We start from the raw sequence: 22216 nt of genomic DNA, 5'->3' as shown, positions 1-22216 counted from the left end.
CACGCCTTTGACAAATTCTTCATTAAAACACAACGTCATCTCATTGAATCTGTTAAAGACTAGTGTACAGCGAAATGCGTTTTACAAAAAAGTTGAGGTCGTGTTTTCTCTTTAATCATTTAACCGATCTGCATAACATTTTCGCAATAACATGAAACACGATAATAGCAACAAGTTTTGTGGGGATCATTTTTTGTTAACATATTCGCATATAGAAGAAATTCTTAGTTTTTCGCATGAAAATCACTTCGCTGACAAGAAAAAAAATTCCCATTTATGACAAGTACATAGCAATTGATACCATTCGATAAGGAATTCTGTTCTGCACATTTTGATGTATGATACTCCACAATAGGTCTAATTACAAGAATACTGCTGAGAGAAAACGCATTCGTGCTTATAGAAATTTTGAACTTTAAAGTATCGAGTTAAACCGAACGTCGTTAGATAGCGAATAGTTGATAAAACTGTGTTTGTATCGAAGCGGTTTATTTTAACTGTCACAATAACGCGTGAACGCATTTCGATGAAATTTTCACAATCATAACCAGCAAATAAACAGGAACAATAAGAGTTTAAATATTTTGCAAGTAGATAAGTGGATATATGTCAAAATTTCTGTTTATTGGTAAAACTTGGGTTGATATGAAGAAAAGATTTTCATTTCGCAATATGATACAGTAATATTTGCATCATGCGATGGGGAATTTATTTCTGTGCATTTTGGTGTAACATACTTGATGTTTTTGTAAAACGCTGCAGTTATACGGGCAGAAAACCATATCACAACAAACACACATTTCATGAATCGTAATTTTGACCCTTCGTTGTCAGTGCAAATCGACGACGTCATTTCAATGAAACTCATCTTTCAACTTAAAGGGGTGTTTACATATCGACGATAGAAAATTGTGTTTCTTTGACAGTGGTTTAAGTGCAATATCTATAGAACCAGTTGTCCAAATTCCATAAAATTTTCACCAGATGAACCGAAATTTCGATGCGCTCATACTGGTACTATTTGTGTATACAAAATCGAACGCGCGAGTTATGAAATTTTGATTTTAACGCAAATTTTCTCGATATTTCAAATTTTCAAGAACAATTGTACACATAACCATACTATTTGTATATCATTGTGTAGGCGCCAGTGTGCTGAACATTTTGATATATGTGGTTTGATATTTATTTTCTATATCTTCGTTGTACTAGTACAAATCACAAAACACAGTTGAAAAAATCACAGCGCGATAGTTGCTCTTTAATAAAGTTAGTGCGAAATCATATCGAGCTGCTTTCGTCAGTCGAACGTCATGAAAACATTTGAGTTCTCGGAATTGAAAATAAATATTGAATTGTTCAGGCTATGTAGAAAACTAAATGGGTATACGGGAATATTTTGTGCTGATGTTAAATGTTCAGTAATAAATATTTTGATGGATTACTCACATATTTGATATGATCTAGGATTATTTCAGAATGATAGGTTAGTAAATCTATGTTTGACTAGTTTTTTTTTATATACTCGCATTTTGTAGTTTTTACATTTACTCTAAAAATCTGCGTTGGGTACGCCTCATAACAAGATTTGAGACCTAAAGACCATGGATTTGCTTTAACTCGAAGGAAATACTGGATGGATTGTACGGACTCATGCTTATCAATTTTTATGCCCATTCAAGCTGTGAGTGTGAATATTTCGGCTTGTATGGTCATGAAAAAATATCATCACAAAGTCAATATTTGTAGGATTTTTGCATGTTAAGTATGATTTTTTGATTTCTCATCAAATACACATTCAATCGTAACTCAAATCATGAAGAATAAACATTTTCAATGTGCTTTTCTGTCATTCTTCGTTTGGTCGTTGAAGGGTTCGGACGTGTTTTTCGAAGCTCTCGACGTCGTGACCTCATTATAATTTGAACTGCGCGGGTAAAGAACGCTCAGTTGCGCCTTGGATATTGACCAATACGGACGTGTTTTTAAAGCGCTCTGAAAAAAGTTTTGACTTTTTATTTTTTTTTACTATGACAGAATCTTAGTTGACTGATGGTCTTTGACAAAGACAGACTTGTTTTTGTGAGCTCTGAAAAAAATTTGACTTTGAAATATTTTTACGATTAAAAAGTTTCAGTTGACTTTTGAACGTTAACGAAGACGGACGTACTTTCGTGAGCTCTGACTATTGATGAAAAGTTTTGAGTTTTACTGACTTGTACTTTGAGAGTAAAATTGACTTCGCGTTATAGAATAGCGACTTGGTACTCAGGTTGTTGAATGACTGGATGACTGTAGTGTTAGGTTATTGTTATGAGATAACAACTTGACTTTGACTTGAGTTGTGAAATAAAATCATACTCTTGAACGTTTAGTATGGACTGACAACGAACTTTTGTGAGCGTTATATATGAAATGTTTGACTTACATTAATTTTTTTGAACGACTTGACTTCAATTTAAGTTTTGACATCGGACTGATCGGACGTGTTTTTTTAAGCCCTGACTGTTGTGAATAATTAAATTTATGTTGTGGTGTCAAGCGATTGACTGTCAGTTGAGGTTCAGATGTCGAGCTGTGCGGACGTGTTCATCGAGCTGCTGTCTACAAAAAACGTGAGTACAATTTTTTTTCGTTTTACTGTTTACAAGTTGCGTGATGATGTATGATGGTTGTAATGTGTTGGGTAGAAATTACTCAGTGCTGATACAGTGTCGATATGTTGTGATGAGCGATAATAGTGGATGATGGTGGAACAGAATATTCATTGAGCTATTTTGAGGAAGCGAACATATGATGGAAAAATGTTGCAAAAATATTAAATGACAATGTATTGAATCGCTTTTGTTGATATGTATGATATTGATTAAATTGTATTTGCACGCTGTAACATTTCTATTTCATTTCAGGGGGCTGTGGTGAGTATTGTAGAATAAATTTATTGTATTATGGAATAAATTAACGATGCTAAATGAAAACTGTTATTGTACACTTTGTATGGATAAACGTGTATGACCACTCTGTCGGTTGGTTTTCATGAAAGCATAAATTATGTGAATGATGATATGAAGGGTAGAATTCATCAGTGCTTGTGTCTAGAAATGCTGAATGTTTATTGAAAAGGCTAAATGCTAGCCAGTACTAAGAGTTGAGCTACCGTGGGAATGTGAAACGAACTGATGGTGTAATATGATGGTGTATTGACATACTTTTCTTATATGTACTAAATATGATATTGCTTTACTTGTATTTGCATGCTGTTAACATTTTTATTTTGTTCCAGTGTGCTGTGGTGAGTACTGTAGATATTACTTGATTTTTAGTGTCTATGAATGCTGATGTATGATAGCTATAGCATGAGCTCAATGCTAACCAGTATTATGAGTTGATGTATTGTGGTGATGCTAATCGAACTGATGATGTAACATGATGGTGAACACTTACTGAATGCATAAAATTTATTGAATTGCGTTTGTTGATATGCACTATAATATGATAAATGTATTGCTTAACATGTATATTTCATGATGTTTAATTTCAGTGGGCTGTGGTGAGTACTGTAGATTGTATTGCCTATGTATAGAATTCAATAAAAGATTATGACTGAAAACTGCTTTTGATTCTTTTTGAACAGTTTTAGGGACTATAAGTCTATAACAAAAATATGTCGGTTGGCGTTCATACAGCAATGTTTTGAGTAGTACAGAAATGTTTCTACGTTTGTGGTCGCCAGTTGTCTGTGATGTGTAAAGTGAAAAATACACGGAGCTTTGAATACAACAAACATTTACTGTTTTAACACAGATTGTGTGCTATGCATTTTTCGATGTAGATCTTTTTCAGATTTGACATGAAATGTAGACCTGACATTTGAACAGAGCTGGGAAACGAAAAGGTAAGTTTGTTAAATTTCACAATGAACACTTGTGTTTTGACAAAAGAAGAGATAAAGTGAGTTTTGTCATCATCATGGTTTCTTTCAGAGTATAACTCGTGAACAGATGAAAACCTATTTTTTGCTAGATTTTCATGTACTCTTTTTTTGGATGATAAGTATGTCAGTAACTCAAAATCATACGGCTAGTACAGTATGGAACATGAATGCTTTGTTCAGATTTTCAGATGTGTGCTGGCAGTTTAAGTCTGGCAGCTGAAGTGAACAGTCGTGTTTTCTGGAGCTCCAACAATATGCTAGAAGGTAAGTAACTATGTTTGTTTTGCATTGCATGTTTTTATATGTTTCAGACTTTCAAGCAGAGATGTCATGCTGACTGGAGTTGAGCACAGGGCAGTGACAAAGTGAAAGGTAAGTACTTTTGACTGAATGTTTGTTCTATGCATGTTTTGTTTCAATACATTTCAGGAGTGCTTATCCAGTGATGATATGACAGTTGGAGTGAACAGTGGAGCCAAGCAGTCTTGTTTTTGGAGCTACTCAACAAGCCTTGAAGGTAAGTTTAGAATTTCTCAATGTTAGTGAATTGAAGTACTGTCACTTGCTTTTGGACAGTCGAACAGAACAGACGTGGTTGCGAGAGCTCTCATATCTGTTGTGTTAAACTGTTTTTATGATATGTTATGTTTGTTTGTTTGTTTGTGATGTACTATTTTTCAGATGCTGATGGCAGTGATGGGTTTTCAAGCTGACCTGAACAGAAAAGCACTCATATGGTAAGTACAAAATAGTTGTTATATGGGATGTTTTGTGCATGCTTTTATGTTTCAGGTGTACTTGCTGACAGCGACGAAGACGAATCAAGAAGAGGAACATTGTTGAGAAAGTGATTGGGACTTGAAAACAGGGTAAGTGTAACACTTGTGTTTGTTTAATTTGTAACATGCGTGCTTTGCTCTGTTTCAGATTTCACATGCAGAAATTAAACAGGATTTCAACTGCTGAGACACAAATCATCAAAAGTAAGGTAAGTTTTAATCCATTGATTTGAGTTGTACAATGTGTTCTTTACTTTATTTCAGATTCGAGTCACTGGTTTACACATGGAAGAAGATTTCCACGTCTGTTACTCAACTCTACAGAAGCAAGGTAAGTCGATCAAATTTTTGTTTTCATTTGTACTGCTGTAATGTGATGGTAAACTTATGCTATTTTTCATGTGTGTCATGTACAGATGGATAATTCAAGTTTGATCTGTGTTGGTTTATGTTCAAAAACGTTTTACATGTATGTGTGTTTGAAGATGTTTTGTTTCAGTGGATGTCCAGATGGCAAGCAGTACAGACGTGTTTCTTGGAGCTGCCAAACAGTGAGTACAAACGTTTTATATTTTTCAGTTGTTTACTCATAGAAGTCTGTGAAAGATGATAACAAGGGTTGAATCTATCAGTACTTGTGTCTAAAAATGCTGATGTGTGACGGTTTACTGAAAAGGGTAAATGCTAGCCAGTACTAACACTTGAGCAACCGTGGGATGTCGAACTAACTGATGATGCACTATGATGGTGAACACTTACTATGTGTATCGAAATGCTTTTGTTGATATTTATTATAGATGATTTGATATTGGTTAACATTTGTTTGCATGCTGTTAACATTTCTATTTCATTTCAGGGAGCTGTGGTGAGTATTGTAGTATACATTTGTTTCAATAATGTTTGAGTAGTACAAAAATGTCTTTACTTTTGTGATCGCCAGTTGTCTGTGATATGTAACGTAAACAAAAAACACAGCTATAAAGCATACAATTGTTTCGAAATTTTATCAATGATTGTATACTATGCATGTTTTGATTTAGTTCGTTTCAGATATGACATGACATGAAGAGTTGACAGTCGAACAGAGCTGAGCAATGCAGAAAGGTAAGTGTGTTTCATTTTTAGTATGAACACTTGTATTTTGTTTTTATATGGTATGTTTTGTGCAAGCTATGTTTCAGGTGTACTTGTAGTCAGCGACGAAGACGATTCAAGAAGAGGAACATTGCTGAGAAAGTGAATGGGACATGCAAACAGGGTAAGTGTTACAATTGTTGGTTTGATTTTTACCATGCATACTTTGCTTTACTCTGTTTCAGATTTCACATGCAGAAATGGTCTCATAGCAGTGCCAACAGTGAATAAGGATTTCATCTGCTGTGAAACAACTCAACAGAAAGTAGGTAAGCATTGAATGAATGCACTTGAGCTGTACAATTTGATGTGATGCTTTTCTCTGTTTCAGATTCAAGTTCCTGGTGTAGACAGAGAAATGTGTTTGAAGAAGGAATTCTACTACTGTGATTCAACTCTACAGAAGCAAGGTAAGTAGAAACAAAATTTTGGTTTAATTTAACTCATGTGTTTTGCACTGCATGCTATTTTTCAGGTCTCTCGTGCAGTGATGGAAAAGAAGAAGATTTCAAGAAAGAATCACTGCTGCAACTCAGGCCTATAACAAGGTAAGTGTTTACTATATTGTATACAAAATGTTTCTCTGTTTTACTCTGTTTCAGGTTTCAATTGCAAAGATGTTGCAGAGATGTTTTGACAGCTTGAGACAGAAAAGAAATTCAGCAGCTGTGTCTCGACTCTAGCCACGAGGTAAGTCAAAACAAATATACTGGTTTGTATGTAATGTTGTTATGCCCTTCTATGTTTCAGACTTACATTGCTGTGACTGTTCCACAGTGGGTCAAAAAAGAGACGAATACAGGTTTCAAGAAGAAAATTGGCTGTTGAAAACCTGCACAAAATATGAGGTAAGTAAACTATTCTTTTGGTTTGTTTTGTGCTTTGTTATGCTTGACTATTTTTCAGATTGGAATGGTGGGTCGTTACAGAGCAGACTTTTGGACAACTGAGAAGTTGAGAAACAGAGAATGATTCAATATCAGCTAGGTAAGTCTTGATTATTCTGCATTGTAAAATGTGTTTCTTTTTCATTTCAGTATGGCTGTGGTAAGTACACTAACTTTCTATAATTTCATATTGAACTGTTTTGATGACTTGTATTATGCATTGCTAAATGTTTTTTTCATTTCAGTATCCTGTGGTAAGTACACTAACTTTCTATAATTTCATATTGAACTGTTTTGATGATTTGTATACTGCTATGCATTGCTAAATGTTTTTTTCATTTCAGTATAGCTGTGGTAAGTACACTAACTTTCTTTAATTTTCATATTGAACTGTTTTGATGACTTGTATTCTGCTATACAAAATGTGCTTTTTTCAATTTCAGGTCAGCAATGGTAAGTATATTGTGTTTCTTTATGTATAATTTTGTATACATATTGTTTTTTTCATCATAGCATGTTTTTTATATTTATGCTTTGTGTAAGTAAAATGTTCATAAATCATTCTTATCTTTAAACTAAAAATGTATTTTGATATGCAAAATGTCTGTATGATTTCAGTTGCCAGAGGTGAGTACCATTACAGTTGAAAAGTTAGTTTTGTTTAGTTAAAGTTTTGGTTCACAGTTCTGTTTATTATTTGGCAAAATTTACATGTATGCATTGAGTCTTGATTTCAGCTCGATTGTGGACTGAAGAAGATTGCCAGCAGAGGGATTGGATACAAAATACAAAGTAAGTACTGAGTTTCTTACTAAAAGTTTTGAGTTGTATTCATTGTGTGTTAATATGCTATGATTGCTATGAACATGACTTTTGTATTTCAGCGAAGACAACATAGGTAAGTAAAATTGTTATCTGTTTCATGTTTACTGTTACAGTTCAATATTGTGTTTATAAATTGTAAGTTGTACAAACACATTCAAAAGTTTCTGATCATGCTTTCAATTTCATTTCAGCCCTACTACAAGACGAGTGTTTTCTACTACTAGACGTGTCAGGTTTACTTCCAGGCGAGCAGTGACAACAAGGCGCCTTTGTGGAAACAGCAAAACAAACAAGTGAGTATTAGTTGAACAATTGTTTGAGATTGTTTTAATGTTATGTTATACTTAAATGCAAAATTGTGCACATAAATTGTAAGTTGTACAAACACAGTGAAAGTTTCTGATCATGCTTTTCATTTCATTTCAGCTCTACTGCAAGACGAGCAGTAACAGCAAGGCGCCTGAACATGCAACACAATACAAAAAAGTAAGTATCAGTCAAACAGTTGGTAGAGTTGTGTGTTTTTCTTTAGCAGTTTGTGTTTACTATTTTATTTGATCCATGGTATATTACACATGCATGTTTTTATCATTTCAGGCTGTTTACTTTCATCGTTTACTGTTTAACACAATTTGCTTTTCTATTTTCAGTGCCAATTTGCAAACCTTGATGTGGACACCGAGTAGTCAATACATACGTGTGGCGTATAGCTGCGACAAAACCGTGGGTCCATCGCACCGATAACTTGAACATTGGCCCGTGTATGGACATCAGTGCAACTTTGTGAATCCATGTATCTTTGTGAATCCATGTAACATTGCGAATGTGTGTCGATCGAAAAATGTGTACATTCTGAACTGAACAGAACTCGGTGTTGCAAGTGGCAAGTGTTGACAGTGTGTATGTTTATGTTTATGTTTTTACATGAAAACTAAAGGAGATTGTTCTCCTACCTTTTTTTTCCTTGTTTTATTGCGCTGGCCAGCAATATTGATGTATTGATGTATGTGTTTGTGTTTAAACTATGCAATACCAAAATCAAACAAAAATAAACATTAACAGTCATTAACTGTGTTTGGGCGGCCGAGGGGTTTAAGACTCCACAAGTGTGAAGCGCACTGATAGCACTTGGGGGTGAACACCTCGGTATTTCGGTGCTAAAATGTTTTCACGGTGCTTATCTTGACGCACTGTTAAGACTACCAACCAGTTAATGATTGCTTCATCTTTAAACAAAAAGTAAGTCTCTACTTTGGCACAAGAGACTCCAAGTACCAAATACCAACAATTAAAAAGCAGACGTTTTTCAAAACTATGATCGCTGAGATTGATAGTCAGATGGAGTCCTGCCCATTTAGCTGTGTAGCGGTCTAGGGCGGGGTTGCAAGTCAATACGAAATGAGGCGCTATAAAGCAACTCGTCCCCGTTATGACCGTCAATACTTTCGACACTATCTGGGAATCCTTTCAACACCACATTGTTGCGCTGTTGGAAGGGTGGTAGGCACGCATGGTGACATGCCTGTGCTTTGCTATGCGACACCATGGTATTTTCGTACGGTGACACGAAATATCTTAATCTGGCTCTCTCAGAAACGCAGGCACGCGTTGACCGAACCTGACCGATGACCGAGCAATAACATTTCTATTAAGTGCTTCAATGCACAAAGTCTGCTAGGGCTGGGGTGGGAAGGCGACTTCTCTTGTACTCAGACAAGAGGAACGGTCACAAGTCCGTGAAAACGCCGAGTGACACCACTAGCTTGCAAACGTACAAAGCAAAAAACTTTCAAACTTGAATTTGAGGTAAAATGATAAAAAAAACTATATGAATGACTAACCGATATAAGATATTTTCCATATGGCAACAAACTATGCTACTCAATGTTGCGTTGAACATTAATTGCGCCTTACGAACTACTCGTGTTGAGACTTACATTGAGTGACTCGTAAACGTAAAGCAGTTACTCGCTTTTGACTGCATACACATTTTGTACAACGGTTCGTTATTGGTATAACTTGTCTTTCAGTGAGGCACATTAACATAAACGTTCAACAGTATTTAGGCTTTATATTGCGCTTGTAGAATATACGAACAAAACACACTACATAAATGACGTTTAGGGATTATTTTCACTTTCCATTTGAGATGATATGATGAAAAAGTATATACATCAGTTTAAGCGACTTTCATGACATTCACCACATGGCCATAAACTTGCGTTATTCAATGAAATGTTAAAATTTCGCTAGCAAAATAAATAAAAACTATATACGCAGTTTCATAACTTTCGATGTATGATCATGAAGTTTGAAATTGTGCAAAGCAATTTTGCGTTAAAAGTTGCATGTAGTTTTATCCCGATCTGAAACGTTTCGCTACAATACAGCCGTATTCGAAACTCAACAACTCAAATGTTTGTACAGAACAATACGAATGTTCCCATTTTGAAACGACAGTAAGTTAAACAAACATTTAGTGGTAAAGCGACATTTCTTGTACTCAAATAGGAGAAACGGTCACGAGTCAGTACACAAATCATAGCAAAACTACACTCTGCAGCTTGTATGAAACGTGTTTACAAAACCAAAGTAGTTCAAAGCAGAACGCTTTTCCTTCTTCGAGGGAGAAGAAATCTGGGTGCAAGTCCCGGCTTTGGTTATAACACGAATACTACTCGCTGCTCAATAGCAATATTCATCATCCTATCCTTATTTAAGGAATACAATCGATTTTTGCCATACGGCCACAAACTATGCTACTAAGTGTTGCGTTGAACATTAATTGCACGAAATAAACTACTTGCGTTGCAACTAGCAAGCAGTGACTCGTAAACTCAAAGCAGTTACTCGCTTTTGACCGCATACACATTTTGTACAACGGCTCGTTATTGGTATTACTTGTCTTTCAGTGAGACACATTAACACAAACGTTCAACAGTATTTAGCCTTTATATTGCGCTTGTAGAATATACGAACAAAACACACTATATAATCTACAATCGATCGCATAGTTAGCTACTTGAGTTGATATTGACAAGCGCTGGTCAATCATCTCGTTTGTAAGCTTTCGAGTGTACACAGTAGTTTGCAGTTTTGTTTCACACATAATACAAAATATGGATGAAAAAAATCTATATACATAACAGTTTGCGATATTAACTACTTTTGCCTCTTGGCCAAATCTACACTCGATCGCATAGTTTGCTACCTAGGTTGATATTAACAAGCGCTGTTTGAAAAGCAGTATTACTTCAATGCTATGGTTTGGTTGTAAGATAAAATACTAGTATATGATGCATTGATGTAACAGATATGTAGGCACATTCGTATAGTAGAAGAAAATTCTCAGCAGCAGCTGGTCTGCAAACACTACAATGCGATTTTGCAGTTTGATACGAACGTGTTTTGTTCACGTGAAGTTGAAATGAAAATCTGTCGTGTCTGATCAATGAAATATATTTGATAAAATAACACAGTTGAAAGGCAGTAACATATCTAAGGTTGTGCTATGTTACAGCTCCACAAATAGTTATTCGTCTTGCAAGATACTGGAACAGATGTCCACATGTTATTGTATATTATCTGATTTAGGATATTTTGAGAAATTATGCAACAGAACATTTCTGCAAGATGTGAAAAAAATATCTATTTAAATGGGATTTCTGAGGTTTAGCCATCGCCGAAAGGCCAATGTTTCTTCGTTAATGCATGGCAAAAGTAAAGGCTATATTGTTTGCTAGTATGCTAGTCCGTATTGCATATCGCAAGGTGGTAAAGCGGCTCTTTTCATTTTGCTGTGAAAAGAACGGTCACAAGCCCGTATAAAACGTTGAGTGACACCTCTTGATCATGTAGCTTGTATGAAACGTGTTAACACAACCACAGTAGTTCAACGCAGAACGCTTTTCCTTCTTCGAGGGAGAAGAAATCTGGGTGCAAGTCCCGGCTTTGGTTATAACACGAATACTACTCGCTGCTCAGTTGCAATATTCATACTCTTACACAGTCAATATAATCTCGGGACCAAATGCCACTAGGCTCGATTTTGAGTTGCTACATCCACGATTGAAATGAACCAACGAATTTCCATTGAGTGCATGATTGAAACGTACAGGATAAAATTTCCTAATCCGTTTTTAGTGAAACTATTGACCGCTCTATGTTAAAACAAAAACAGTTTATATTTAAAGCTTGAACATTCGCTGATAATAGGCATGCAATAACAATGCAACGCTGAAATGACTCACACTCCTACGCAATTAATTTTTTCGCGGGACCAAATACCCATAGGCTCGATTTCGAGTTGCTGCTCGTGTGTTTGTTAACAAAATACCTTGCTACAATGTTTCTCATATGAAACGATGTTTGAAAGCTCTCGAGTGTTTGTTGACAAAATACATTGCTACATTGCATTTCACATGAAACGATATTTGAAAGCTGCTCGTGTTTTGCTGGTTCTGAGTTTTGCATGATGATGATTATGATTATGATGATGAAATATGATGATGATGTTTATGATTATGAATATGATGATGATATATGATTTTTCTCATAGCGCGGGTGAAACTGATTTTCGTAGCATATGATTGCGGTTGTTGACTAGATACCTAGCTTCACTGTATTTTACAAGATACGATATTTGAAAGCGTGATATGTTTTTTGAGCATATATGATTATATATTTGTTGAATTCGGTATTTGATGTTTGATAACGTTACTCCTGAGATAGATTACTTGACATTTTAGATTTGCTAGAAATGGTTTGAAGAAATTGTATACAGTTTTGTGAAAAAAGGGTATATAGAGTACCGTAACATTTCTCTCCCATAACACACAATCATGTCGATCAACACAATACCCACTGACAAGGAAATTGCCAACATATCAGCTTGTATTAGCGAAGGATGGGAATTGTTGCCGGTGTATCTAAACATAAATGAACAGATGGATGTCGATGGGTCAAGAGTTTACAAAATCTTTCACATTCTCCGATCCTGGAAACGACAGAAAAATGAAACCATGAAATTGTTACTGAAATCATTAGTTGAAGCTGAAAACACTATTGTTGTTGATTGGGAGTTGGTGAGAAAAATTCTTGGCTATGGCAAAGAAGTTCTATTGTTGTAAGTAAAAAGTTGAACAATAAATTGAAAACAACTCACATGCTGTCTTTGTTTTTTGTTCAAATGTTGCTTTGTATTCAAACATAATATGTCTAATCTCAATGCATGGATAGACCTCAAATGTGGTCAAACATGTTATTATCGTTTTGAACTTCGAAGCAAAAACATGTCACGTAAAAGCAATGATAACTCGGCTGATATGGAAGAATTCCTAGCGAATATTGTCTGTCCTAGCGATGACTCAACGACAAGGGTGTCATGTATACCAAGACAGAAAACGATGACTTGTCAAAAAATTAAGATGGAAGGCAAGGAGTTCACGATCGAAGACATTTGTCAGATACTGCGAAACAATGTCGGAATAATACTGGATCCAAGGCCACGAAATAAGCACCAAAACATGTTACATAAAAGAATTAGCTCATTGGAAAGATGGAATGGACGAACTAAGAAAACCATATCAAACATGGATATAGCCATGGCTGGATTTTACTATGAAAAATCTATCGACTGTCTTAGGTGTTTTCACTGTTTAGTGATACTTCCATCGCGTGGTACGCGGACAGATATTTGGGAGGAGCACGCTGAAATATTTCCATTTTGTGGGCATGTTCGGCAATGCAAGGGTGACACTTTCATTGAGAGTGTCCTAACACAGTCAAACGAACTTGAGTTATGCAGTGCAGTTGATTTTTTGGAAGAAGGAAACGAATCAGCAAATGGACATTGTTCAACAACCTTGATGAAACATGATAACGGCGCATCTTTTGTCATCGATAACAACATCAAGAGTCCAATTGATCTCAAAAGTATTGTGGAAGAAAACACGCAAATGTCTAACAACATTCTATGCAAAGTTTGCTTGGCTGAACAGTGTTCCATTATCATCATTCCGTGCTCGCACTTCGCCGTCTGTGGGCAATGCATAACAGCATTGGAAAATTGTCCACTTTGTAGGTCAACTATAAAAGGAACAATACGGGCACAGCTAGCCTAATGCCGTTTGAAAACAACTAACATTCTTTGTTTGTTTATTTTTTTTTGTACGTTGTTTCTCGCGTAGAAACGTATAAAAGACTTCAGATGTTGTCAAATATGTCATTACAGTTCTAACTTCCGAAGCGCAAACATGTCCAATGAAAGCAATAACGTTTCGTCTGAATCAACTATCATGGATGAGAATCAGTTAACATGTGCTGGTAAGTTTTTTTTTCAGTTGTGTTTGTTGTTTGTATTGAAATGTATTTCACATGTGCTGTACTAAACGATTGTTATTGTTTGTTACAGATGTGGAGGTCGATCTGCTGTTTTGGGAAGAACTCGAATCCTACCTTGGCGAGATACACGACGAACAAGAAAAACAAGGTATGCTATGTTAGAAAATTGTATGATTTGTTTTTCAAATGATATCCATACTACATTGCAATAACTGTTTTATTTCTCATTTCAGTGACAGATCATTCTACTGCGATGGACGAAGAAATCGCCAGTTTTCAACTACCATCGCCTTGGGAAGAAGATGTCTTGAGCCAGATAGACGACCTTGAAGTTGAAGTGGCGTATGCTCTTGCGCAGCAAGATATTGACAATCAGAATGCGTGTATCATTTTTGAGGAAAAATAAAATCACAAAACTAGTACATATTTGTTGAGTTGTTTCTTCATGGGTTAATCAGTGTAACATATAGCTTCAACGCAACAACATGTCACAAAACAACGACACAACTATCACTTTAGATATTTGGCTGGAGAAAGAAAAGAAACTCACATGTCAAATTCAAACGTTGCGAAAAGCGATACAACAAAAACAGCTTTGTGAAATTTGTTTTTGGTCAGAAAAAAGCATTGCTTTGATTCCTTGTGGTCACACATTTTGTGATGATTGTACAATTCGTATGATGGATAAACAGACGTGTGCTATGTGCCGTGCAGATATTTTTGAAACGATTCGAATCTACATTTGATTGATTTGTGAAAAAAAGATATATGTTCTTGTCCAATGTTAACCCATTTGAGTCGGGATACGGTTTCATTCGTATCGCCCTGAAATAAGTTTATCAAAAATAAGTATATAAGCAAACACATTTTTTGCCTGCTTTTTATTGTACAGCCATGAAACGCAAACGAGAGAATTTTACATTATGGGATGCTGCAAACGTCCACAAACACAAAAGTATGTGGTATTGGTGGGAGCACATAAGAAGAAAGGATATGGTTAATCACGAGAAAACTGATTGCGATGTGATTCAATTGTTACAGTCTGCGAGTGTCAAAAAGCAAAAGACACAGTCCGATAAAATTTTAACGTCGTTTTCGGTTGGACTTCGTCCTACTAAACATCAAAAGCAAGTCCTCAACGAAATGCTTCGCGTTTCAAATTATACGTATAATTGGTGCTTGTGGTTAGTAGACGAAAAAGGTCAACGACCACACCTATTCGAGCTACAGAAAATTGTTTGCAAAACAACTGCCAACGATGTTGATCCATATTATAGGATGGAAAACGATGACTGGTTTTTTAACAACAAAATGTCAAATATAAAACTAACATCGTGCAAAAACTTTTGTACGTCTTACAAGTCGGCTAAGTCACTAAAATCAAAACTAATACGACCCATGTCTGTATCAAATATCATTCAGGGATCGTTTTGTGTTCAAAAAGTGTTACTACGACATCTTTCAGACAAAGATGTGTCTACCGATAATATGCTAAACCGATATATCTGTATGATGCCGGACAATTTTGAAAAGCGGTCTAAACCCAAAGAACGATTCTTAAAACTTGCTAAACCGATAACAAAAATACCGCCTATTGATCACGATGTTAAAATTGTCAAGCGTGCTGATGGTATGTTTATCATGAATATTCCCTGTGATTCTAAGTATACAAGGAGAAATGCATCAAACGATACGATAGAGAAACGTGTATGTGGCATTGATCCTGGTGGTAGAACGTTTGCTACAGTATATGACCCTATTGACTGTTGTGTTTTCCAAGTTGGCATTAAAGAAGACAAGCAGTATGTGATACGTAAACTCCACGATAAAATTGATCATGCCCATAAGCATTTGACTAAAGCGCAAAAGAAAAAGCAGCAAAAAGCAGCACAGGAACGGATTGTATCACTGAAGAAAATACACTTTAAACTTAAAACGTTCGTTGATGATATTCACTTAAAGCTATCCTCGCATCTCGTCAAAGAGTATAAATATGTTGCACTGGGTAAAATCAATGTAGCGCAACTGGTAAAGACAGACAGACCAAAACCGCTTTCAAAACGAGCCAAAAGGGATTTGCTATCTTGGCAACATTACAGATTTCGCCAAAGGCTAACTCACCGAACCACCAACACCGACTGCATATTGGAGGTTCAAAATGAGGCAAACACTTCGAAGACCTGTGGAGTGTGTGGTGAAAAGGATGACAATCTTGGAAAGAGTGAAACATATTATTGCATTAAGTGCGAATATAACACACACAGAGACGTAAATGGTGCGAGAAACATTTTGCTGAAATCATTGCACATGTTTCCATTTGTCAATTCACAGCAATAATAACTCTGTAACAATTAGGTCGATCCATCCTAAGTTCGAAAGTTGATTGCTGGGCAATTTTCTGCCGAATGAAATGGGTTAAGGTTATTGAACGAAAAATGGAGGTTCCAGATTTCCAAACTGATAAAAACAATTTGAGGTATTTTCAAGCAAGACTACGAACGTTTCAATATTGGCCATCCCAAATTAGACCTGACAAATATGCACTAGCTCACAGCGGGTTTGTATACCTCGGCAAATCTGACAGGGTGAAATGTTTTTGCTGCGGTATCGAATGCCACGAATGGAAAACAGACGACAACGCTTGGCTAGAACATCAAAAACATTCTCCGAATTGCGAATACATAAACATGGTTGGGTTAGCTCCTGCGATCGAAAAGAAACAATTTCACTTCGGTTCTGGTTCGATGACAGGATCTAATCTGTTTGTTAAGCCTTTTTTTGGTCAAACATAAATTGTATAACATTTATCGTTAATAAATTTGTTCTACTCAACATTTGCGTTTGTTTGTAGAAAATCTAAAAAAACCTGACTAGCAAATATATAACAACAATTGTATTGGATTACAGCGTACTTTATTCACACACAAAATCTTCGGTTGAACAGCAAGTAATCAAATATCATATTCATACACTTGTCAATCGTCAATTAACTCGCCAAGTCTATCACAAAAGCAACAGTTAAGCTGAAAACGTTTTCTGTTTCGCCCCTCTGTTTCGTGCGTAGCCCTGGACCTCACCACACCACTGACATACGTCTTCTTTCTTAATACACGCGATGCAGGACATGTTCTTGCAATTTCGGCATATGTTTGTGCAGTTGTTTTTCTCGCCACATGTGTTACATTGCATTTCTATCTCAAAATCAATGACCGTCGGTTGCAGCTTCGATATCGTATCCATCCATTTCTTGCAAGCGACTCTGTCATTTCCACACCTCGTTGTTGTAAGAGTTTCTTGTCGATCAAGCCATTGCTTGAAACTACCGCTCTTCTCTATCATCCACATCCAGCGATAGCACGCTTCTTTGCTTGACATGATTTATTTCGACTTTTGCCAATTTCAATTTTGTGTCAAGATGAATTCTGACAACGATTTATATACGATTCAGCCAACCAATCAAAATCAAGCACATGTTGGCTCTGATAGAAAAGCATAACTCGAACTCAAATGGGTCATTCTTCAAAAAGCTATCAAAGAAAACGCATCTCAACATACTTTGCAATGTTCGTCGTACCACAAACTGAGGATTGGGAGAGAGAATTGTTCCACATTCCAGAGACAGAAAATTGGGACGAGGAAATACGGCAGTACGAAGCAGGTATGTTTGTTGACAATGCTTGTTTACTTATTTGTTTCGTTTCACAAAATTTGAACAATATTTATCAAATGTTTGACTAGTTTTTACGATGTCTTCTTGTCTATTTTCAGAGCAAACCCAAACGGTCTTTCATGCCTTGCCAGACATCGTGTGGACGGACGACTACGTTTACGAGCATATTTGCTGGATATGCGAAGATATGAAATGCATTGGACACTGTTACGTTGAATAGATTTTTGAAACAAAATTGTGTGTTGTTTTTATCTATGGTATATCGTTTTCCAGCAAGCACTCAGTTTGACCATACAAAAGCACACTGGGTTCACTAGTACTTTTCTTTGTACACTTGGTAGCAAACCAAGACAGAAGCGTCATGACAATTGCGCATAGAAAAGATATCAATACGATGATTATAGCCGTATCCATGTTCTATACATAACATTCAACGAAATAGTGCATTGTTATACCAAAAAACGTATATAAGCGCTCATACACACACTTATTAGGTCATTTGCAAAATGGAAATCGAAGGAGCAACATTTAACATTAGCAGCTCTCTTGTAATGAAAATATGCTTTGGTGATGATTATTGTGTGCCAACGATAACACTGTGCGGACTTCAAAAACTAACATTATCGCTTCAAAAGTGGAAACAACTTACGAAAGACTCAAATTCAATTCTTCTGGCAATTGATGGCATAAATGAAGAATCATTTGGCTATGAATCGGAGTGGTGCTTGGGTGGCAATTTCTATGTAACGATACATAGATCTATACAAGAAACGTCGCACTTGAGCGCCATCGTAGATATTCGGAAGCGAACCAAAATTCATGGCAAAATTATTGACAGCGACGAAGGAATATTGTTAACGTACAGTGATTTCAGACAATTGATGAAACTCACAAATATTGTTGAACAGTTAGTTCCAGAACTTGTTAACCTGAAACCGTGTTGGGAAGGTGATGACCACTACAATCAGATTGGAGCTCTGATGTGCCCAGAGTGCAATCCAGACGAGTACCTAGATTGGCTTGAATAGATTTACCATGTTTGCGCTACTTACAGTAACATTTCTTTTTATCAATGAACTTGAGAATCAATTGTATTTGTATCGGCAACGTTCAATGTTGCAAAATGCAGTGGATGATTTGTCGCAAATTGTTGATTCATATGTTAGACAGAATTCGCCATTCTTTGCTGTTTTGTAGATGAACAATAAAAACTACTGAACATATAACATGCGTTGTTGTTTTTTCGTATAAACATTCTTCATTATAGAATAAACTACAAACTAGAAGGTTTCGAAATGTGTTTTGATATATTCCTCGATTATATTGAAAATGCTCTAGCATCAAGACGAGATCAAAACAATCTTGCTACTCGTTTTCCTAGGTACAAAGATCGACTGAAAACATTTCAGTCTTGGCCGAAACTGTCACATCTCAATAAGAGAGCATTGGCAAATAAGGGCTTTGTCTATATTATTGATAGAGTACAGTGCGTTTATTGCAACAACATATTTCGAGACATTACTGAGACAGACTTAGATCACCAATGCCCTGCGAGGATAGATTTCATGAAGCAATCGATGCTTAAACCAAAATAAGTGTTATGCATGACAATAAATCATACAATACAAAAATAGTGTTCATAGAATTTTATTTGTCACAACATATCAAATCATTTCGCTTTAACTGTGAAATTTTTCTCAATAAACTGTCGAAACAATTCATTAATCAAATGTTCACTTTCGTTGATTTGCATCCCCGCTTCAATCAGCGCAGTCTCTGCAGACCTTTCCTCATTTCGTTTCACTTCTGGTATAAAGTTCGTTTCTTGCTGAACGGGCGTCACAGGTTTCTGTTCCGACATAACAGGAGATGGTAAGGTTTGTGGAACAATAGGCTGTTGTACAAACGTTGGGGGAATTTGCGTTGGGATACTCTGATACTGTGGTTGATGGTAATACTGCGGTTGTGGGGCTCTCATTACTGGACTGAATACTTCCTTGAGCATACTAGTTTGAGCCGCGAGAAAGTCCGTTTGCAGTTTTTGCATGTGCTGTTTAAATTCGTTCAACTCTTCACGTATGTTTGACTCCTTAGAAGTAGATGATAACAAGGTTTCAGTGGCATGTACCACTGGTTCGAGTTTAGATCGTTTACAAGGAGGCTCCTCATCGGTACCACTATACGTTCGCTTTTGACCTTTCTGTTGGTTTAACGCAGACGCTATTGTGCTTATAAGAGCAAGGGCGCTGGTCATATTTTCGCTATCCATGTTTGTTGTAGACAGATATTCACATGGAATAGCGTTAATAGTTTTTTTCTCCGCACAAATAAACTCGGTGTCGTGATTATCACATAACAGCGCGTCCTTAAATAAGAGCTCGTTTCTTTCACGGCCGTGTTTTAATGCGTTTCTCGAATAACATCCCAATGCTATGAAAATATCATTAGTGCTACTTGCATACCGTTTTGGTTGAACGTTTTGATTTGCATAGCTGTAATTTATTAGCGTGCCTCGCCTTGCACCGAGGTCAACCAGTGCAACGTGTTTTATAGTCAATGACTTTTTATCATGAGAAAGACTGAAACATGGTAAACATGACTTGAGATACAAGAACGGCGAAGGTGTTGCTTTGGTGAAGAAATTGATAAAGTCGTCATTCATTTGATTCTGCACTTCTAGAAACGCAGCGTTATTTATCAAGCCTTTGCAATAAAGACCTCGGCTATCAATTGTCAGCTCGGTCAAAAACCCAACAGTTAGGTCTACTCGAAAATTGACATGCGATACGACTAACGGAATGTTAAAAGTATCATTTGAAGCAATCAGTTGTTTTGCTAGCTCTTTATTCAGGGCATATTTAACATCGCTTTCTTTAACATTAAACAAGCCAAGATAGCCACAAACGTTTATACAAGGGAACATTGTTTCGAATAGTCGTTGTAAAATTTGTCACTAATGTCTTTCTCCCAATGATCGAACAGAACCGCTGGTAGCTTAAAATCGAATCGTATTAAATATTCTGGAGTGCACTGATCGTCTCTATTGAGAAACAGATAAAATACAGATATTGCGATAGTATCTTGGTCGTTTCTGTGATCACGAAATACAAGACACTGTCCAAGAATTTGCTTTCCTCTATCACTCGATAGCAAATTCACGTATATAGTTTTATCGATGAAACGTTTACTCACGTCTTGCATGAAGTCATGTAGAGTAATGGATATTGTTTCCTCGTAGCTTTTGATCATAATATCAATCATAGGTTTAGAAATCCAGTTGTATGTTTTTTTTGCGTATACATCTGGTTTCTTTGTTTCAGAACCACGAAGAATATATCGATACTTATATGCTGAGTGCAGCAAAACGTGTATCTTTGTTTCATTCAGTTTGATGCAGTGATCAAATTTATCTGGAGTCAATGAGGTTTTGACTTCACAAATACCATACGCATTTTTGACAAAGTCGTATAGTTTAGAAGGCTTGGTCACAGTTCGTTCTAGCATAAGGTAATCTGGCGTTGCACCAAAACAAGGAATATTGCGAAGCAGAATCTTTCCTGATGACACGTATGTGTAATTCGGATCAGTTTCGTTGAGATATTTTAGCAAGACCTTTTCGCCTAGTTGACCATACGTGTGAAATTCGTTTAGTGGTTTTGATGGTTGAATCCGTATACCAGACTGATCATTCCAGTATTTGTTCGCGCAAAAACTTTAAATTGAAGATATGAACAACTTTTGATTTATCGTTAATATAGTTGAGGATGTTCTCTGGCCGAAAAATGACTTTTTATGCTCAACCAAATGTATGATTTAGAACAGATTCCGTATAGACTTTTTGCGAAAACGTATCAATTGTCAAGCAATCATCAAACTGTACGATATCACATTCCGCATTGCATGCATCTTTCAGTCTTCGAACAAACGCGCTTGCTATCGCTACACATGGTTTCAAATGAACACGAACAATACAGTTGCATTTTATAGTTTATTTCGATTTCCTAGCATCATTAGGATCAACAAGACACAATAATTTGAACAAAATCTGGCATTGGAAATGTACATGGTTAACCACTTTCATGACAAACTTTTGAAAAGGTTTGATTTGAACAGATCTTATATTCGGTGGCTCGTGCCCACTTTTTGCCACACGTATCCACAAGGCGTAAATTGACAACCCGATATAATCATTTCTGCCATTTCGTTACCAATACTAGTGAATGTTTGAACAAAATTGAGGAAAAGGTTTCTCGTTCTTGAAACTTTTGATGATGTCTTCGTATATGTTAGCAATCTCAAATTGGGGCACGAGTATCGGTTTGTAACATGAGAAAAAACGTGGGACACTTGCATTTTCAGTCTCTCTAAATCGATACACTGATTAGGCATTTGGTGGAAGCACGTATACCTCATCGGCTAAACTAAATGGGTATGGTCCAGTGTTTTCGATTTCTATTGAGAATCGAAGTCTTCGCATTTAATGTTGTACAGTTTGTGAGCATTGCATTCGATGTCACGAATAGGTAGCATGTGCGAAGAAACATATTTCTTTGATTCGAGACACGGTGCTTGGCATGTCCATCGAATATTGTAAAGAAAATGTTCGATGTATGCGTCTTGAGAATTTATGTTTTTGCTCTCGTAA

General features: G+C 36.3%; 1 protein-coding gene and 1 long non-coding RNA gene across 21 annotated transcripts in view; one reads left to right on the top strand and one right to left on the bottom strand.

Moving 5' to 3' along the window:
- The first annotated feature begins 1349 nt into the window (after window positions 1–1349).
- On the top strand, window positions 1350–8940 carry LOC127857554 (uncharacterized). 20 transcript variants are annotated; one of them, XR_008038508.1, is made up of 7 exons: window positions 2045–2615; window positions 2910–3895; window positions 4115–4198; window positions 4364–7526; window positions 7751–7852; window positions 7986–8045; window positions 8210–8940. It is a non-coding gene; the product is annotated as an uncharacterized LOC127857554 (long non-coding RNA). The 20 variants fall into 20 exon arrangements; XR_008038507.1 differs by having other exon boundaries at window positions 2910–4198; window positions 4364–4451; window positions 4727–7526; XR_008038499.1 differs by having other exon boundaries at window positions 2910–4198; window positions 4364–4451; window positions 4616–7526.
- Window positions 8941–18495: 9555 nt separating this feature from the next.
- The window catches only part of LOC127860338 (leucine-rich repeat-containing protein 74A-like), an 18932-nt gene continuing 15211 nt past the window's right edge, over window positions 18496–22216 (bottom strand). Inside the window, exons 9-10 of the mRNA XM_052398389.1 lie at window positions 19309–19510; window positions 18496–18500 (exon numbers count right to left, since the gene is read on the bottom strand). Coding sequence (XP_052254349.1) covers window positions 18496–18500; window positions 19309–19510 — 207 coding nt within the window. The remainder of the gene's footprint in view (window positions 18501–19308; window positions 19511–22216) is intronic.

This window comes from Dreissena polymorpha, chromosome 1 (genome assembly GCF_020536995.1).
Source record: "Dreissena polymorpha isolate Duluth1 chromosome 1, UMN_Dpol_1.0, whole genome shotgun sequence".
Classification (NCBI taxonomy): domain Eukaryota; kingdom Metazoa; phylum Mollusca; class Bivalvia; order Myida; family Dreissenidae; genus Dreissena; species Dreissena polymorpha.
This window is presented reverse-complemented; position numbering and strand designations above follow the sequence as displayed.